This window comes from Xyrauchen texanus, chromosome 9 (assembly GCF_025860055.1).
Source record: "Xyrauchen texanus isolate HMW12.3.18 chromosome 9, RBS_HiC_50CHRs, whole genome shotgun sequence".
In the NCBI taxonomy this organism is placed as follows: domain Eukaryota; kingdom Metazoa; phylum Chordata; class Actinopteri; order Cypriniformes; family Catostomidae; genus Xyrauchen; species Xyrauchen texanus.
Genome location: NC_068284.1, coordinates 25709694 through 25731100, shown reverse-complemented (window position 1 = coordinate 25731100; position 21407 = coordinate 25709694). Strand labels below are relative to the sequence as shown.

The window sequence follows — 21407 nt, the reverse complement described above, 5'->3', positions numbered from 1 at the left end:
GCCTTAAAATACATCCACAGTTACACCTAAAATTTAGTACACCTCCTATCTAAGCTAATTGGCTAACTGTCTAATGGCTTGACATCATTTTCTGGAATTTTCCAAGCTGCTTAAAAGGCACAGTTATCTTCTTATATGTAAACTTCTGACCCACTGGAATTGTGATATAGTCAATTAAAAGTGAAAATATCTGTCTGTAAACAATTGTTGAAAAAATTACTTGTGTCATGCACAAAGTATATGTCCTAAACGACTTACCAAAACTATAGTTTGCTAATATTAAATCTGTAGAGTCGTTAAAACAATAGTAAGTTTTAATGACTTCAACCTAAGTGTATGTAAATTCTGACTTCAACTGTAATCTTAACACTTCAAACTGTTTCCTTATAACAGCAGCTGTATACATGGTACATGGCACAAAAACAGGCCAAATCATATAAAACTATGACACAGGTGAAGATGATGTGGTCTTAAGCCACAAAGGAAATAGTTACCAGTACACGAACAAGCATTATGAGCTTGACTTCCTGTGCAAGCAGCTTATTGAAACCAGGCTCCTTCACAATGCTATGGAAGTAAACACCAACCCTCTTAATGCTATAACTCACTGTAATGTTGCATTACCTAGGCATGGTTCTTTTACTTTGTTGTTGACTGGCTGTTCTTGTGAAGGATATTTTCTGGACTTAAACTTTGAGTCAACAAATAACCATGTATATAAACCCCTGAAAGCTTCTAATATCTCACGACACATTTCCAATCAAGGTAAAAGATGAACAAGTCTGAGCCATTCCAAGTTAATGTGGGCTCAGTGTTGTGCACCGTAGAATAGCAAGGCTAAAAAAATATTACAGGCCTCTCTACCTATTGTTCATTTCTGTACACGCACTAGGGCATTGTCATCCTCAGAAAGAGATAAGCATGGTGGAGTGGGGACTGAGGGGCATCTCCCTGTTGAAACTGGAATGGTAATGAGAGACCACGACTACAATCAAACTGAATTATCCCAGACAGGCCTCTTCAATCACTGGATGATTTACCCCACTGACGTTTTCTCTCTTTTCCCCTCCTCCTTTCTTTTCTCCATCCCCTTCACCCACCCAATGATGGATAGCTGTCATGAATATTCCTTTAAATTCATCTTTAAATGAAACCCCAACCCCAAGAGGACACCTGTTTCATCCATGAGAGCAGTGAGTGGTGATGAGACCAGGGCCACAGCCATTGCCTTTCATTAGCTAGTCTTTGTGCTTTCCTGTCATGGTCACAATGATCCACCATTTACTGCTGATGAAAACAAATTGGGCACCGGGTGCTTCGATACAGCCCCAGATTGGCTAGCTCAAAATACAGCAAGACAAATCCATTACTCTGGAACATCTTTGGAATGGTAATGGTTTTATAAAGAAGGTAATGTCACACTACCAGCTCAATGTCAATATCTGAAATCAACGTGAGGGAAGGCAAGACCAAACAAACAATTCTCCAATAAAGAGCCACTGTTAACATACTTTGCATTACATTCATTATAACATTTAGAGTTATGGTAAAAAAAAAAAAATAGTGTTTAATGTATCAGTAAACCAGGACAATATACATTTACCCATAAACCTACAACAGGGGTGGGCAATTATTTTGGTACAGGGCCCATATCGGGCATTAAGTTGTGCATTGGGGACCACATTGTACTCCTTTTGAGATACAATGTTCCACATTGATTTGGTTCTTGTAACTTTTAAGCCCAGATATGTATACGCAATTTTCTGAAGTGTATATGTGACGGATGGGACAATTCTGCAATTGCCTAAAGTATTGTATTGCTCTTTTTAATCAGGCATTAAAAAAAATAGAACTTAACATTTGTTGCAAAGTGGGCCAGTTTACTTGTTTTATTTTCAAAGCATTACCCCTTCACTTGCTAAAAGGGTCATGATGCAGGTCTTGTTAATGTTTTGGCTTTCCATTTAGCACACAATTAAATATGACAGGATAAATTACTATGATAAATTATTACTGCAAGAGTTAATTTAAAATACAATTTTATTTGGCCTGACCAATATGGGATTTTTGACACGATACCGATTTTAGAGGGAGAAAATATTGGAAAAACCAATAATTTGAGCTGGAATGAAAACAGACCTTTTCTATGTGGATTGTTCACCGATATGTCTATGCAAATGTACTCAGAAGGCTGCTTTTTTAAACAAAATATTTTTATTAAAGAATATTTGAAATTGTTATTATACATTGTCAGCAAATTCTAGAAATAAACACTGAAAAATAAAATAAAATAAATAACTATATAAACATCAGTAGTACTGTTTAGTATTAGTAATGCCAGTCAATTATTGGCAGGTTGTAAAACAAGAAGCATTTACACCTGCCGAGACAAGAGATAAACAGCGGCAGTGGTGTTAAACCGTATTCTGGTATACAATTTCAGGGTAAACTTTCAACAGTGGAAAACCAGACTTTATAATATTACATTTTATAAATGCAACCACTGGAAATGTTGAAGGAGGTACCAGTTAGGTGAATACATCTTTACACTTTAGCGTCCACTCAGCTGACAATCAATGAAAGTAGCTAAGTGGTTAAAAAGTTAGCTATAAGCTCATTGTCACGGAGAGTAAAAAATGGACCAGCATAGCATTTCACCAACTAGGTAACAGCATAGCGTGAAATCAACACTCAGCAGACACAATCCACCACCGCACTGTTGTCTACTGAGCTGCAAAAGGATGCTCTGATGTTAACCTATCAATCTGCTACATTACTTACTGTACTGACAAACTATAGCTGGCTAACAGCAAACAGACATGAGTGACATTTACATTTATGCATTTGGCAGACGCTTTTATCCAAGCGACTTACAGTGCTCTTATTACAGGTACAATCCCCCTAGAGCAACCTGGATTTAAATGCCTTGCTCAAGGACACAACGGTGGTGGCAAAATCATCTTTTAAAAATACCTCTAAATAACATTCACTGAATTAACAGGACAAAATAAATGTAATTAAGTTTAATTCAGTAAAAAAAGAAATCACTGCAAAAAATCCTATTGTTATCATGTTTCTTTCTCTTGTTTTCCATTTAAAATTGTCTAAAAAACTAAATATATTTACTTGAGAAGCAACATATAAGATATTTAGACTTGCTTTAAGAGAATGTAATCTTAAATATAAGCTATATATAAATATAAAGTGTATTTATTCACTTGGTTATACTTCTGTGAATGCAGTAAATGACAAAAAATACTTCTTTTCAAGATCTATTCTCTAAAAACATGTATATGCTGCTTCTCAGGTGAATGTATATTTTTTTTTTTAAAGGATTTTTAGAAATGTTTAAATATTTGCTTTTAAAAAAAACATATTCTGCAGTATAGCTGCTAAAGAAAATTTCGATATTTATATTGGAAAACAAGCCAAAACAAAATCAGTGTATGAAGCGAAGACTACCCTCTCTCACCTTTCTGTTCACTTCAATCCATTTTTAACTCACAAAAAAACTAACTCATTCGTATTAATAAAGCTGCATATTGACAATTTTCTTCACGATAAGAAATGCACAGTGACATATATTGTGATTCAATAAGTCGCGAGCCAACGCGTTATAATCTAGCTGCAGCAAGTGTGTGCTCGAGGGATGAGCGTCCCCGCAACAAAGAGTGCATCAGCCGGGTACAGTTTCAATCTCTAACCCCTAAGATCTCTCCCCCCTCATAGAAGAGGCACTGACCCCACAGAGAAATGCCAGTTTCAAAGTTTGTAGTTATTTACATGATTTGATTCTGTATTAAAGCTATAATGCATTAAATATAACTGCATTTAAGATGCAGTGCCTTTAAAGAGCTCCGCCTCCGCTTATTCCACAACAAGTGTGCTTCTGAATTTACTTATTTGTTGTTTTTGTATAATTCTCTCATACTTTGGGATCTACATCACCTGAAGCTGTTTGGAAAGTTTAGAGTGAATCTGGACTGTGAGCTGTGTAATTCTTCCACTCCACAGTCAGGTGTGAACTGCTGTGCTGTTCTCGCGTCATCATACAGTTTATTGAGAAGTTTAATCTTGAAGAATATTTCTAATGGTAGTATAGCATGTTTGCTCATGACTTACTCATTAACGCTTAACACTTAACACTTGCTAGTTAAAAAAAAGAAAAAATTATAATCATATTGCAGTACAAATCACAATATGTTAAAAACAATCACAATCAGATTTTTTTGGTACAAATTTACTTGAAGACATGATTTTGTGAATCGCAAAGGGCTGTGCATAATAAATTACTAGGCCTATACAATCTGTTGTCACACTCTTATAGCACACACGGGACTCTTAATGCATGTTTCAGTGCTCTTCGAGTGGTGCACAATATGTGAGAGGTCTGCACAAACACCATCTCAGATGTTGATGCTTGATAGCATATAATTGTTATAAGCAAACCAAACCAAGTCAATAACTGTAAACTATAGACAAAACTCAAGAGAACTGTCTTTTTGTCTACTGAAGACTGTCACTGGAATAACTGCAGTATTATCTAATAGACTAATAGGCTACACTATTCCTTAATAGGCTGTGTAGTTTTTTAGTTTCTCTATTTTACAATGAAATAATTTGTAGTTAAAGTTTTGTGTTGCTTTACACATAAGGGTCCTCCCAATAAGTTCCACACAGTGAGTTATATACACTCACCTAAAGGATTATTAGGAACACCTGTTCAATTTCTCATTAATGCAATTATCTAAATCAACCAATCACATGGCAGTTGCTTCAATGCATTTAGGGGTGTGGTCCTGGTCAAGACAATCTCCTGAACTCCAAACTGAATGTCAGAATGGGAAAGAAAGGTGATTTAAGCAATTTTGAGCGTGGCATGGTTGTTGGTGCCAGACGGGCCGGTCTGAGTATTTCACAATCTGCTCAGTTACTGGGATTTTCACGCACAAACATTTCTAGGGTTTACAAAGAATGGTGTGAAAAGGGAAAACATCCAGTATGCGGCAGTCCTGTGGGCTGAAAATGCCTTGTTGATGCTAGAGGTCAGAGGAAAATGGGCCGACTGATTCAAGCTGATAGAAGAGCAACTTTGCCTGAAATAAACACTCGTTACAACCGAGGTATGCAGCAAAGCATTTGTGAAGCCACAACACGCACAACCTTGAGGCGGATGGGCTACAACAGCAGAAGACCCCACTGGGTACCACTCATCTCCACTACAAATAGGAAAAAGAGGCTACAATTTGCAAGAGCTCACCAAAATTGGACAGTTGAAGACTGGAAAAATGTTGTCTGCTCTGATGAGTCTCGATTTCTGTTGAGACATTCAGATGGTAGAGTCAGAATTTGGCGTAAACAGAATGAGAACATGGATCCATCATGCCTTGTTACCACTGTGCAGGCTGATGGTGGTGGTGTAATGGTGTGGGGGATGTTTTCTTGGCACACTTTAGGCCCCTTAGTGCCAATTGGGCATCGTTTAAATGCCACGGCCTACCTGAGCATTGTTTCTGACCATGTCCATCCCTTTATGGTCACCATGTACCCATCCTCTGATGGCTACTTCCAGCAGGATAATGCACCATGTCACAAAGCTCAAATCATTTCAAATTGGTTTCTTGAACATGACAATGAGTTCACTGTACTAAAATGGCCCCCACAGTCACCAGATCTCAACCCAATAGAGCATCTTTGGGATATGATGGAACGGGAGCTTCGTGCCCTGGATGTGCATCCCACAAATCTCCATCAACTGCAAGATGCTATCCTATCAATATGGGTCAACATTTCTAAAGAATGCTTTCAGCACCTTGTTGAATCAATGCCACGCAGAATTAAGGCAGTTCTGAAGGCGAAAGGGGGTCAAACACAGTATTAGTATGGTGTTCCTAATAATCCATATATATATATATATATATATATATATATATATATATATATATATATATTCTAAAGAGATTAAGGAAAAAAATAACACTGGTATTGGATCGGGATTTTTCGATACCAAGAAATCAGGTTTCGGAAACGGATCGAGAGAGAAAAATGGAATTGGTGCATAACTATTCTGCTACTATGAAGTCCCTTGTATGTATGCATCAGGATTACTTTCCAATAAGTCTGCTAGTTCTGTGTCTTTCAATCAAAGTAGAGGGCATTCATTATATCAGAAGAAGAAGAAAAATAAGAGATGATGTCTTTTGCACAAAATGTGATCAGATAGTGTTTAATTGCAGCTTTCATGTGTTGTGCTTTAATGCCATTGTTGGAGACTGGTTTTATTCAGTAGATAAGGCAGCACAGTTTCAACACTGATTTACACTTTCTGACATTGCCTGCAATATTCTGCTGCCACAGCAGAAAAAGTGCTTAGTGTTCCATCCCTCGGAGGAGAAATTACACCAGGCAAAAAAACAACAACAAAAAAACAGACTTGAATTTAAAATCAAAAGATACCAAAGTTGGAACGCTCTCGAAACACTTAAACAGTGATTGTGGTGTGATGGCAGAGGAGTTTATCCTCCTTATCACATATTGCCCTTGCATTAGAAGAATTATGTTACTTAAGGATGAGGAACATTTTGAAAACTTAAAAAAATAAATATAATAATAATAATTTTAGAATCGCTGAATCATATTCCTTCCTTTTACTATTTGCTCTTATCTTTGTCTCTGATGAGCTGTTGTGTATTTGTCTTCCCCAGTGACCTCTGAGAATGGAAAAAGAAGTGAAATGTCCTCTGTGTTTGTCTCTGGTGTAGGGCTCAGAGGACATCACCACCACAAGACAAGCTCAGTCCGAGTCGGTGGCCCCAATGCCTCTCCTGCAGCCTAACAATGGCTGCCCTCTGCGCTCTAGGGTGGAAGGCACACAGATCCTGTTACACTATAACAAGTACCACAATCCCCCATTCAAGAGCACATATTCTCCCCCCTCTACCATTACAAGAGCCAAGCCTATTCATCACACTGTTTTCCTTCCAGCACATGACTTCTTTATTGGACCTTGGCAAAGTCAGGTGTTTGAATATGACCTAGAAACAACAGTCTGATCACACACACGGTGTACATTGTGGGTAAAGATCATCTTTGGACATTTCTGTGACCCCGCTCAATATCGAGAACATAAAGCCCAAAGCGACTCAATTGATTCTTGTGCCAGCATTGTAGTTTTCATGCAGTACTGTTGGGGGTTAAGAGAGACTAAAACCAATTATCTGAACTGTTTCTGCTGAGCAGTACAAAAGTCAAACTTCTGGGTCCCATAGCACTGGTTGTGGAGCACATGGTGAATTACATTTCCAGACTGTGTCTGCGAGTAGGTCTGTGAGGGGGCCAGAGGCAGGCAACTTGGGTGCAGGCTCTGAAAGATGTTGAGGGTTGGAGCCCTCAAATAGACCACATTAATCATGACAAATAGACCACATTAATCATGTTTGGAGTACGAGCGAATGGGAGGGGCTGGGGTAGCACTAGGGCTGGGACATATTGCGTCGACGTCATCGTTTGTGCGGCGCACAACAATGACGTCGACGCAAAATATGCGCGTCGATTCGTCGGACCCAAAACAAAGATGGCGGCGCCGGCGAGTAGCAACACGAGTGGCATCAGAAGTGCAAGGCGGCATGCACTCGTTCCTCTAAAGTATGGGAATTCTTTAATTTAAAAGGAAACAATTCCGTGATATGTCGTCTTTGCAAAATGGAGATGGCCTTCCATTCTAGCACCACGGTAATGCACCAGCACCTTAAGAGGCGCCACCCGGTTGGAGCTGCAGATGACAGAGCACCGTAAGTTTTTTTTCAACTCCCCACTTTGCACTCGATGTTGGAGTAGGCTATAATACGTTGTCGACACCTAAAGTTTTCGCTTATATCTATTAATAATGCGCTTACAGCTATGAATAAATGTCGTGAAAAATACATAGAGGACACTGACAACGCGCTGACAGACAGGACCATGCAGGTAACATTTAATAAAGTCTCAACTTTCAAATTTGGTCATTCAAAGAAAATTAAACCATAAATAGTCCTACTATTTTGTGGCTCTTTAATGTGTCGTGACAGATTGCCTCAGTTAAAGCTGCTCGTGAACCGATCATCTTTCCTTGGTTAATTTATAGCATCAAATAGGCTAAACATGAATGTAGCCTACATCAGAAGGACTGTTGTTTTAACCGCGGAAAGATGTCAGTACAGTAGCCTACAATCCATTATTCAAACTCAAATCCACCGACGTTAATCTTCTCTCTCCTGACTACTTTGTCGGTCAAAAATGGCGTATTATGATTGATTGATCAGATCGCCAGTCAAACTCCCGGCAAATGTTTTTTTTTTTTACATTTTATACACCCCCACCCCCGATGAAACCGGTATTACCGGTATTGTCACAAGTCGATTAATCGAAATCGGACTGAAAAAAATGAATCGTTAGATTAATCGATGCATCGAAAAAATAATCGCTAGATTAATCGTTTAAAAAATAATTGTTTATCCCAGCCCTAGGCAGCACCCTCTCTGCGAGTCTGCTGCTGCACTGACGTGTTTGCTGTCAGACCAAGAGTCAGGGAGGGCTGGAAGACTAATGAGGTGCTCCTCTTTTTCAGTCTCTCTTTCATTTGACTCTCTTGCCTGCCTTTCATATTTGCCTTTTAGTTCTGTCGTTCCCCTCTCTCCTTCAACCATTTTCCTGCAGTCACCTGTTCACTCAGCTGCCTGCAAGAAACCGGTGCCTAATCGCCCATATCAGCACAGCCACTGCTGGAAAACAGAGGCCTGTCATTAGGCTATGTTGAAAAGCAGTTAGGCATGGAAAGGGGATAAATATCATGGAAAGCCATTGATATTTATATTTTGCCACAGCCTGAAAGATCAGCTTGTGACACCTTCCTGCAAGCCCTGCTTTGAAAAAAAGGAGCTATTAATATTTCATAAAGAATATCTTTTTAATGTTGAAATAGGGGCGGTGGTCCTGTCCATATAACACAGGATGGCGAACAAATGTAAGGTTGGCCAATGAATAGCCCTTTCATTATTCAGTAGCCAAGTCATTTTTTGCCGCTCATTTTTTGAGTAATGGTTGACAGAAAATGGGGATGAAAATACATGATCCTAAATAAAACGAGAGCATGTTCACCTGCAACTGCAATGTGCTGCTTCCAGTTTTGTTTTCTTTCTCACCACTTGTATTGGCAGTCTGGTTACTCAAGGCAGGCTTTTTCAAAGTTGATATGCTGGGAAAACTGTTGATCAAGAGTCATGTTCTCCATAAGATATGCAACGTCCTTTGTAAGACAAAGAGAGGTCAAGACCATGAGTCACGAAACAACATAGTCCACAGAGATTAGGAAAAAATAAACAATATCCAAGCATTTACCACACTGCAAGGTCAGTATGTGACACCAGAATAATCCTGGAAAATGTAAAGTAAATTATGTTCAACAACAAAAAAACTCAGAACAAACAAAATGTCAAAGAGTCTGATCATGACATGATAATATCAAGTACCAAAATCAGTTGACTAACCAAGATGTGCCAATGTACCCAATCAGGGCACTCTCAGAGCTACGTCTGCTGATGTGTATTTAAGCTTTGGAGGCAATTCATGTTTATTGAGAATAGTAGACTTACAGCCAACAATTAGCATAACTGGGCAGTTCAACCCAATGAAAGACATGAAAACTCAGAGTGCTTATCCGCTTTTGAAAGTGCATGGTGAAGGCTAGAACAAAAAGGCACACAAGATAGTGGTGTCAAGGCATTAGAAGCAGAAAATTCACAAATGTCTGGCTGTATGTTAAAAAATCCATCAGACCTTCAAAAACTCAAGCGGACATTTCTAAAGGCCCCCGATATACTTCCGGCAAAGTACTTCATTCTTCGTGTAGGGATACAAAAAGTTCTCAACAGCCGAGCAACGGTATACTGTTTGCAAACATTCAGGCATCCGCCACACCACTGTTGGAGGTGTTTAGAAGTACATTTAATTATGAGGATGCTTCATGTAAAACCTTAAAAGGAATATTCCAGGTTTAATACAAGTTTAGCTCGGCTGACAACATTTGTGGCATAATATTGATTGTCACAAATTATTTTGACTTGCCCCTCTTTTTATTTAAAAAAAGCTAAATCTGGGTTCCAATGAGGCACTTAAAATAGAAGTGAATGGGGCCATTCTGTAAACATTAAAATACTCACCATTTCAAAAGAATATACACAAGACATAACATTATGCATGTTAACATTATTTTAGTGTGATAAAATCACAACCTGTTCTGTGTAAATTTATAGCCAATTTTACAACTTCGTTGCCATGACGATGTAATATCAACAATCCCTAAAATGACTAAAAACGATAATTTAAACAACTTCACAGCTCAAATAATACATTGATTTTAACAGAAGAATTACAGTAATGTAAGCGCTTTAAAACAATTAAACATTTCACATTTCTGTATTGGAACCCTCCAAACATGGGCCCCATTCACTTCCATTGTAAGTGCCTCACTGTAAACTTTTTCGTTTTTTGAAAGGAAAGGACAGTCAAATCATAACTATTTTTGTGGTCAACATAATCAACATTATGCCACAAATGCTGTCCACTGAGCTAAACTTGTATTGAACCCGGAAAATTCCTTTAACTAATGTGACATTAAAATGTGTTAATGACTTTTCTCCTCATAAAATTAGGCATATTCACCCGAGTTTGGTAAAAGAATGTTTTAACCACTCAATGATTATTTAATGTAATTTTTGACTGACCTTTATTAGCTGTTGGCCTCAAGGTAGGTGGAGCTCCTACTGATGACATGGACCAACGGCAGTAAGGAGGTGTTCAGCAGCCAGTTTTTTCTTAAAAGTTTGCCCAGGCAAGCTGTTACGAACCACAGAATCAAATGCAAAAACACCTTTTTGGCTAGATTTTGTCCTAAATTATGTCACACCCATCAGTTCTTTGATTTCGTATGAAGTATACCGGGGCCTTAAAGCAATAGTTCACCCAAAAATTATTATTATTCACTTACCCTTTCTTCAGCAGAACACAAATGAAGATTTTTTTTTTAGAAGATATAGCTCTGTGAGGTCCCTATAAAGGAAGTACACGGGTGCCAGCACATTTGACAGTCCAAATGTCACATTTAGGCAGCATAGAAGTAATCCACATGACTCCAGTCAATCAATGAATGTTATATGAAGCACATCGATTCGAAAATGGGATCTGATGCTGTTTGAAATGGCCAAACTCTCGTGTAACATTCGTTCTTCTGTTGTAAATAAGCTTCGCTTCTGAATTCTCCAATGAACTCCCCAGCGAATTTATGCTTTGCATCAGCTGCTGGCAGGAAGCGCTTTTTAAAAATGTACAACGTTTAATTAGCTATATATTTTTAACACAAACAAATAGCTTGTGAGCTCTATCTTCCTCTAAAAACCTACGTTTGTGTTCTGCTGAAGAAAGACAGTCATGCAAATATGGAATGGCATCAGGGTAAATTAATAATGAGAGAATTTTAATTTGGGATGAACTAATCCTTTAAGGGTCACAAAAAAAAGGCAGGCCAAAACTGTTCAAATCTTTGCAACGGCTTCAGCTCTATTAGGTGTGCCAGCTTCACACCTCGCTCTAAAGAATATGTATCCTAAAGTTTTAAGGGGTGGACAAATGTACACACAAGCTCTGTCATCAATCAATTTTGTCCTTTTCTCAGATCAAATCCGGCCTTTCAACCAGTGATCCTCATGCCTAAGTGAGCCAGACAACTGGACCCTGCTCACAGCTGCATAAATACTCATGGTCAGGTTGACTTCTACCATCTGGGTGTAAATCCAATTCAAAAGGCAGTAAAATGGCTGTCTTGGATTTTGAAAGTACCCTTATTACCAACTTGAGGGTCATGTTGCTGGTGGGTTTTGTTTTTTCAATATCAGCACGAGTGCTTTTTAAATGAGGTCACATGGCACCTGCCATGATTGCGTCTTAGGCACAAACCGACAAAATAAAGGTTACTGAAAAATAATATGGAAAAATGAACAGGTAAAAATCATTAGCACAAGATAAAGCTATTCAATATGCAGAGATCTTTAAAGCGCACAGTGCTAATGGTGGGGCCTTGGCTAACCAGTGTTATTGGTTGCAGGCAACAAGTCAAGCTAAAAACAGAAACTGCAATAGTAGGGTTTGTATGGCTAGGATAAACACATATGAAGTGATGGCTTTAAAAAGTCAACAGCAGCCCATATGATATTTGCATAGAGGTTTGCTTATTGCTAACTGCCACTGACTGGGGCCTCTTTCTTTCACCCTTTGGCAAGATATTTGACCCCATCTCCAATACACATTATCCGTCCTCTCTCGTCCAGACTGAGAAAATTAAGTTTCCAAGCGAACTGGCCACAAAATCTCCCCACACACAAAATCTCAGCTGGATGAAAGGCCTTCTATGGGGGAGGGTAGCTGCCTGAGTGCTGCTTGAGTTTCCTGTACTCTGAGTTTAGTGTTACAGGCCCAGATGTAAGGATTTTCCTCCACGTCTTTACAAATTGAAGGTATGGGCCGTCCTCTATTTTCTGCCTGGCTAAACATACCTTGGCATAGTATATTACTACATTTTCTCTGTTCAATTGCACCTCCAAACCAATTTTCCCCTCCCTCTGTTCTCACTTGGTTGATTTGCCTTCTCCTTTCTCCCTTTTTTTTTCCTTTGGAATTCTCTTACATTTGTTAGGCAATTACAGCCAAATGAGGCCCTATTAAGGGGCAGTCACACTACACTTCGCGCTCCATTCACTCCCATTCAAACGCATCCGAATGCAGCAGAGCAGAAATGCAAGCTCATGCGAAGAAATTTAGTACTACGCTGCATACCAAAGTTCAAGCTTGGTGAACTCTGAACCATGAATTCGTATGACAAGTGGACACGTGACCAATAGGAGACTGAAACGTCACACGCTAACCTCTTGGCTCAATTCAAATGATTCTTATTTCAAAGCAGCTATTTTTATTGTCGCAGGAAAGTGAGTAGACATTTTTTGTGATCTATTAGTTACTTACACTGGAAGTCCTCCCGCTTGACATCATATTCTGGTCCGTTACGTTGTGCAAAAATGTTTTGCATGCTCTATGCCTAGTGTGACCACCCCTTTAGGCATATCTGGAGGCCCCTTCTATAAAGAGAAGCAGCTCTCAGTGGCCTCTATCTCTGACAATCACACCCAAACAGAGACTCGGGCAGGAGGTAGAGGCATGTCCTTCTCAGCGATAAAGTAAAAAAAAAAAAAAGGTTAAAGCAGTTTTAAGGGCTTTGAAAAATGTATCTTGTGCAAGTCCAAGCTTTAAAGGCTCATCAAGTTATATTCCACTTCTCCCAGTGCAAAAAAGCATAAAAGTTCCAATAAAGATGAAATATCGACAAAATAATCAACCACTGTGTGCAGAGATCAAAGAGGTAAAGCTTCTATCATATGGGACCTTTAAGAGCCAGCACTTTAAAACTAGGATTACAAGGGGCAATAATGAATAATGAGTATATGTGTGTGTGCATGCTTCTAAGTGAGTTTCAATAAAATGCAGATAAGCTGCAGCAAAGAGAGAGTGGCTCACATGACTGTGCAGCCCAGCTGCACGTGGAGCAGAGCAGGGCATGGACTGGAACCTCGCCCCTGGCTCAAAATCAGAACTCCATTTTGCAGGCATGACCAGGAGTGGAGATCCTGAAAAAAAGGATTTCCCCTCACTCTTCTCTGAAGCAGACACATCAGCATCCAGCTAAGACTCCTGCACTATGGAGTGCAACGCTGATAAACTAAATCAGATGGTATCAGGTATGTTGCAGCAAAATGCAAAGAGGGCAAGGTCGCAATTGATTTTCAGTGCCTGGGCAAGTGCCAAATCCACTGAGGGGGAAAACACACACAATGTAGCATACCAATATATCAGCTTTTTATGAGCATGCATTCAAAAAACTGTAAGCTACTGTATGTGGCAATGCTTAACTTTTTATAATGCTTTTGCAAGTCTGAGCTCAGCGCTCAGAAACAAGGACCTGATCAAAGTCTCTGACAGTTCTTTTGTCCTAGTATGCGGCAAGTTGTTTTTCACCTTGCTCCAGTCATCGCTAATTAGCTGACAAGCCAGCTAACCACCCTCTCTCCTATTTCCAAATTAATTTCCATCCTTTGATAAACACAAAGGGGAAAAAAGTGTTTAATGACCGTATCCTTCAAAACTAAGAGTGCTAATAAGTGTGAAAAGGAGATTTAAGTGATTTTCTTTTAGACTTGCAGGCATGGAATTAATTACCTTGATTAAATATTGTCTGTACGGCTGATGAAAGATAGAGCAGAATTAGCGGTCCCTTGTTGAACTTGTATGGTGCTGAATGAGATGTGTCCCGATTACAAAAAACAAAATTATGGCAACACTCAAAGGAAACAAAGAGCTAAAAACAGGGCCACTGACATCACAGAGCAGCCATGAGCCTAATGTTCAATGGCTGCTATCCACCAATCTCATACGCAAACTGGCCTCAAACTATCTTCCACAACAACTTTTTCAAATAGAGCTCTTCCTAAAGCACATAAACAGACATCTGGGTTCACAACTTTCTCGAGCTAGGTTTGTTGCTGCGGGCTCGTCATCACAACAGAACGGGTTAAAAGTGGCGTGAGACACACTGGTGTGTACACTAAGAATGTTATTCAATAACTCACAAGCTAATATCTGGAAAAACAGCATATGAACACACAACCCGACTGTCAGCAATGGTGACTAGATTTAAAATTATTGTCGCAATCAATTATTATGCATTATAAATAGGGTTGGTTATTCAATTCGATTCATATATTTCAGTAAATGTCACTTTTGCTTACATATTAAATAAATTCTCACCCAGCTAATGCTGTGAATTAAATAGGGGACCTTCTAACTAGGTACAATTTCAAAATATAAATGTTACTTTATTAATTTTTTATAATTTGTCACATTTTAGCCTTTTAAAAATTAACAAATCAATATATTTCAACAATAAATATGACATTATATTGCATATATTTTGTAAAATTTGTAATGTTTAATTTGTACTATTTACCAGCACTTCTGTAAACAGTACAAATTAGCGCATGTTAAGGAGCAAGACTCTCATCTGTGCTATGCCTGATTACAATTAAATGTTTCTATTTATTTTGTTATTATGATCAACAACTATCTGTAAATAACAAAAAGAGAATTAAAAGAGACATTATTCAGTGACAAATCGGTTGCGTCGATTTAGTCTTTGGACACACATTACACGGAACAACTTTTACTCTCAACATACAGCCTTCACGTACTTCATGTTACAGCCCTCCACTTTCACTTCAGATACGATGAAGTTGGCCTGTGTTACACTCTACACCAGAAGGCCTGGCAAAAGGGGCACTGCCATGTGGGACAACAGACATCCCTGCTGTGCTTCTTATCATGCCTTTACCATGTACCATTTGGATGAAAATGAGAACGATTTCTTCTCATTGTTGTGAGTAAATTATAGAGTAAAAGATTGATCCATGGCTTTTGAGGATCTATATCAAATCAACCACATTTGTCAAAAATGTTATTTTTTTGATTAGCCCTGGTTATAAATGTGTATAAAAACCTCAGAACTAACAAAAACATATTTTCCAGAGTGAATAGTATTGCTCCTATTGGCAAAAGGAGAGATCATGTCTCCAAAACAACCCGAGACCTTCTGAGTTACTTGGCAGAAGAGTAACATTACTCAATAGACTGCCTGCCTATATTTTACAGAGGCACTACCCAACCACTCTCTGGCTCTTCCAGCCCTAATCCCACAAAACTTTTGCCTCCTATCCAGAGTAGGTTTAATAAAGGCTCTTCATCGCAGCTTTGTGCTCCGCTTTGAAGAGATAAACTCTTAACCACCTTCCCACCCTTCCAACAAACACAACGGCAACCCCCACCACTCTGTAAATGGGGGGAGCTGGGTAACAAAGCATGACCCAATAATCCTCAAGCCTGGCTCAAAGCTAGAACCTCCTCTTTAAGGACTTTATAAGTCACAGAGACTCTGTGCTGGGATGGTTACACCAACGAGAATTAATTTTTCTGATCAAATCAAGTTTCCTGTAGGAAGCTATTAATATTTGAGGCAGAAAATCTGACCAGTGAGCCTTCAAAAAGGCCAACAATGAATTTAGCATCTTCGCCACCCCCAGGCTTGGGTGTTGCTATATGGCTATGACTTCTGGAAAGAGTTCAAATTATGTTGTGGCTTACTGGCAAACTTCTGTGTAAGCCTGACTTACTGTCAGTAAGCCTCTGTGAATGAATCTTCATGAGCTTTCCATTGGACGTGCTGAATAACCGTTAAAAGTCGTTTGCACTTTGTTGTGGTGTCTTCGTGAGTTATGAACAGGTTTGAAGGAAATGGAGGCATTTGGTGAGTCAATGGTAAATCAAGAAGGGAGACAAAGAGAGTTTATTCAAGCATGCACGGGTGGATCTTGAGTAGTATTAAACAGAAGACACACACCCTATGTTTACCATTTAGAGATCGCTCACTGTTAAGGACATAAGCCTATCAGATGCACACATTGCCAGTTTTTAGTTCATGTATCCATCAAAACCCACACACAGAAAACAGAATTGAACCAGCTTTATCTATTATGTATTAATTAGTGACCCTCTTTCTGCCTGAACTTTCAAGAAGATATTTTGTCCATTGGTTTAACAAACACTTAAAGACTAGTGGTTAAAAAAAACTAAATATCAAGTACATGCAAAAATGTCATAGCTTACTACATTACGATTGCCCACGTTTATGAGATTGCATATAATTAACCGTATTGAACAAACTTAACATAAAATAAATAATGGTCAGTATCTTGGTTTCAATGAAAATAATTTCGACAACCCTAAAAACATGATAAAAAGCCAATGTTTTAATAGCCTATAAAAGTTACAAGTGATGGAGGAGAGTCTCAAGTGTATGGTACCTTTTAAAACACAACATATCTTAAAATGGTTTTGTTTAATGTAAAAAAATGAGCTACATTTTCCTATGATGGGAGCATTTCAAGGTTGCTATATAAGTGCCCGCATTATTTCATTACAGCTAGGTTATCACATTTCCACTAACAACTGGCCTTTTAAGGTGACACAGTGGATCTTTGTGAAAATAAACGAATCACGGCTTCTTTATTGAATTAGCTATATGTATACTTTTACTACTCTCGTAACACCATCAATTATTGGAGATTTGGGGCTTCCAGTAACAGATATTTTAAGAAAAGAAAGCTTACATTATAGGAGAACTGTAGCTGGTCTTCTAACTGACTGATTTTCTTTTTTTATCCTGCTAGTATGTGCTATAGGCCAAATATTTAATAGTTTGAATGGGTTTGTTTATCTTAAAATTTTCAAACATTATAAAAATGTCAGACTGGGCCTGGCAAGAGATAGTTTACCAATGGTGCGATTTTACAGCTTGAACTGAGCACTTCATCCATCATTTTGTGTTTAGGAAACCTACATGAGCTATATCTATTTAAAAGAAATCACTTTTCCCTTTCTTCTCGGTGGTATTTCACCAGTATGTTTACTGAAGTGAAGTGAAAGGGGGAGGAAAACGTACAGACATTTGGGTAGCCATTAAAACTGCCTTCGTGATTCTAAATACCCAGGCATTTAAGTGTTACCTTTACTAGTTTCCTCCAAGTAGTCAGATTAAATGAGGCTTAGAAATGCTGGTACGCGTTTCTATGTTTTAGTATAAAACACGTATTTGCACATGCTGCTATTCGACGACAGTTAATACACAAGTACTGGCCGGATAACGTGAGAGGTAGTGAGCTATTGTGCTGTAGCTAACTACAACCCAACGGCAAATTTAAATACCACAGATTTACTAATTTAAAGGCTTTTATCAAGAAAGGACCATCAAAATAAAACGGGCGAATGTCAGAAATAATGTGGGCACATGCCTTACCACTTAGTTTACAACGGCAAATGGGCGTCCTTTGTCCTGACTAACCAGCAAATAAACAAAAGATAAGGGATTTGGATCCAAGCGGATTGCCCAGGACTTAATTATATCAAGAGACCAAACAACCGTCCAGCAACCACACATGCCCCAAAGCTAATCCCCGAAAACAACTTTGCGAAAATATCACCGACAAAGTGACAACGCAATGAGCTACAACATATTCATTGTGACCACCACGTTTGCCTTTTCTTCCCCCCGACCTAGGAAAATCGTTTCCGTTTTGACAGACCTCATTTCGATCGTTCAACTGTTCACTCTTTAGTATCAATTTGTGTTGATTGACCTTTCATGTAACCAATAAAGCATATGAGCGCTTTTATCATGTCTTATACGAGCAGTACCACAATTTGAAAACGCCGATTCAAATAAAGTCCTCATTGTTGCCCAGCATCCAACATGCCCAACGGGAAGCCCTTCGTGTTTTAAACGTGCGCACCCGTTTCTTTCGCAACACGACAAGCGGCTAAATGTTCCCTTTATGAAGGGCTTGAAATGAGATGCGTTTACTTTATCAACAAAGTTACTGGATCAATGTTTCTAACAATACCACTTGAAAAACATATTTTTACTCGTACAGTGAATTTGTTTGAAAGCGAAACAAACCAGATAGGCTACTTCAAGCGGGCACAAATTTTTCTGGACTTTCAAGTATACAAAAAGTAACTTGCACGGTCAAATCGACACTTACCGACTTGTAAGACATTGTCCACACAACCGGTTTCCAAAAGCCGTATTCCCCGGCGGAAAGGCAGTCCATCTCCGGTGCCCCCCGACCCTGCGCTGCCGGTTGTGTTCGTCACCCCTCCGGGAACTGAAGCAGATCCAACGGAGGAGCTCGAGCCCACTACGGGACCCTCTTCACTTGCCACTCGGCACTGAAACGACGAATACATACATATTTCCCTTTCGTTCCTCGGGAAAGACCAATACACGATACGACGTTGAACTGGTTCGGGGATCCGCTCGAAGCGCTCCTCCACCCTCTCGAAGGCCCATTTCTCCGCTACGGCCTTAGCAGCGCAGTCCAGTAGAGATTCAGGGCAACGTAAGCGAGAGTTCGGAAATCCCGGACCAGGCCCCGGACCCGGTCCTCGAGGAGCGGGACGCAAACACGGACGCTTGCTGGCCGGGGGTAGAGAGAGGTGAAGCGGCGGCTGGGGCAATAGCTCTCCACGTCCCTCCGCCATGACAACCAAAAAAACACTGACGTGCGGACCGTGGCTCTCTGCAAGCGCACAGACGGAGGCGACGCACAACAGGAGGGTCCTGGTGAGAGCGGAGGTTCATACGTCACGACCAACAACAAACACGCTCGAGCCAATCGCTAGGAAGTGCTGCACCGACAGCGAGAGAGCCGAGAGGGTCCTCGCTGCAGACTGTAGCGCGATGACGTAGTGGATGTTGGTGACATAATGGATGTTTTGGTTTTTATACCTTACACTGAGTACATTATTACTTATGCTGCGTTTCATTTAACTCGGAATGTCGGAATTTCCAACTTCCTACTGGGAAAATTGTAATGGAACGCCACTAGTAATCGTAATTCCAACTTGGATTGTCATGCGGAAATGTTATACTCTAAACTGAATTTCGCTGAGATTCAGGTGCTTGGCGTCACACAATCATGCAGGCACCCAGGAAGATGTACAAAATAAAATAAGTCAATTAATCAATTCTCAAGGGTTGTTATTTTCATATAAGGTAATTTCTAGACCATTTTCAGTTACCTGTTTCTCCCAAAGAATTTGCAATAGTTATGGGTTCAATCCCATTAGGTGTTCTTGTTTTATTAAGAGATGCTCAATCTCTACTTCCAGTATCTTTGAGTTTGGTTAATACTCCTGTTGGTAAATTGTGTTTTGCTTCACCCAACAAAAATAATAATGTGACTACATGATGTCTAATGCCCACCCTGGTGACCAAGTATATGTCTGTTGATTGATGCTGTCAAAATGAATGAAAGTTTTAGAAAATTACATGTGCAATACCAGTCAAAAATGTGCATGACTACTAATTTGTTTATTAAAATTACTTTCCACATTTTAGAATAACAGTAAAGTCATCACTCCTATGAAAGAATGGGAGTTAAGAAGTGACCAAAAAATTATAAACAAATCAAAATGATTATATTTTAGGTTCTTCAAAGCAGTTGCCCTATGCCTTGATTGCCACTCTTGTCATTCTGTCAAATAACTTCATGAGGTAACTGATATGCTGAGCACTTGATTACTATTTAATCATTTCACTTGAAAAAATCTCTCCATCCAACCACCCATCCATCCATATATCCATCCATACATACATCCATCCACACATCTATCCATTCATCTATCCATTCATACATACATACATGTAAAGTATTTTTTTAAGTTACTAAAGGAATAGTTTACCCAACAATTAAATGAATCTTATCATTTACTCACCCTCATGCCATCCCATATGTGCTTGACTTTCTTTCTTCTGCAGAACACAAACACAGATTTTTAGAAGAAAATCTCATATCTGTTGTTCTATAAAATTCAATTTAATGGTGACCAAAACTTTGAAGTTCCAAAAAGTGCATGAAGGCAGTATAAAAGCATAAAACTGATTTGATTGCTTCAGAAGACATGGATTAAAACACTGGAGTCATTAGGATTATTTTATGCTGTGCTTTTTGGAGTTTCAAAGTTTTGGTCACCATTCACTTCTTGGCGTTTGTGTTCTGCAGAAGAAAGTCATCCAAATCTATGATGGCATGACGAAAAATAATGAGATAATTACATTTTTTTTGGGTGAACTATTCCTTTAATTTGAAAAGTATATTTATGTGTACTGATTTAAACAACAAGCCTTTGGATCAAAAGTTTTTAACATCATGAGAAACATTCAGATCAATTTGTCCAAACATTTGGCTGGTAATGTATAAAAGAGAAGCGCATTTCTCTTATGTATTTTCCCCTGCTGAGATAAACATTGTTTATATATATATGTGATTGTTTATATAGATACAGTGTGTCTTAACTGTGTCTGAAACTGCATATCATGAATGCTTTGCAAACCCTTTAAGAACACAGGTCAGTGCTTATATATAGGCTTCAAATGTTGATGAAACTTTGATGTCGAAATATGAAATATTTCTTTATCATACAGTCTAAACTTTTAAAAATGCAATAGACATCATGTTAATGTAAATCTCTCAAATATTATTAACTTTCTCTCCCCACACACTTCTGGCTTCTTTTTGCAAGTTTATTTCTCACCCTATTAGATCCCTTCTACTTTGCTCTTTCCCTCTTGCAAGGACTTATTACTGTTTTGGTGAACTGAAGGATCTTCACCTCAAGACAGCGAGAGACTCCTGCAGCCTGATTTGTTGTTTCTCTGA

At 39.0% G+C, this 21407-nt stretch overlaps 1 protein-coding gene across 2 annotated transcripts in view; it reads right to left on the bottom strand.

Annotated features, from left to right (window-relative positions):
* LOC127648615 (zinc finger SWIM domain-containing protein 5-like) overlaps positions 1-19389 on the bottom strand; it is a 70836-nt gene extending 51447 nt beyond the window's left edge. For both annotated transcript variants that reach the window (XM_052133297.1, XM_052133298.1), the window contains exon 1: positions 18729-19389. In XM_052133297.1, the coding sequence (XP_051989257.1) occupies positions 18729-19227 (499 nt within the window). In that variant the 5' untranslated portion in view covers positions 19228-19389. The remainder of the gene's footprint in view (positions 1-18728) is intronic.
* Between the last annotated feature and the right edge of the window lie 2018 nt (positions 19390-21407).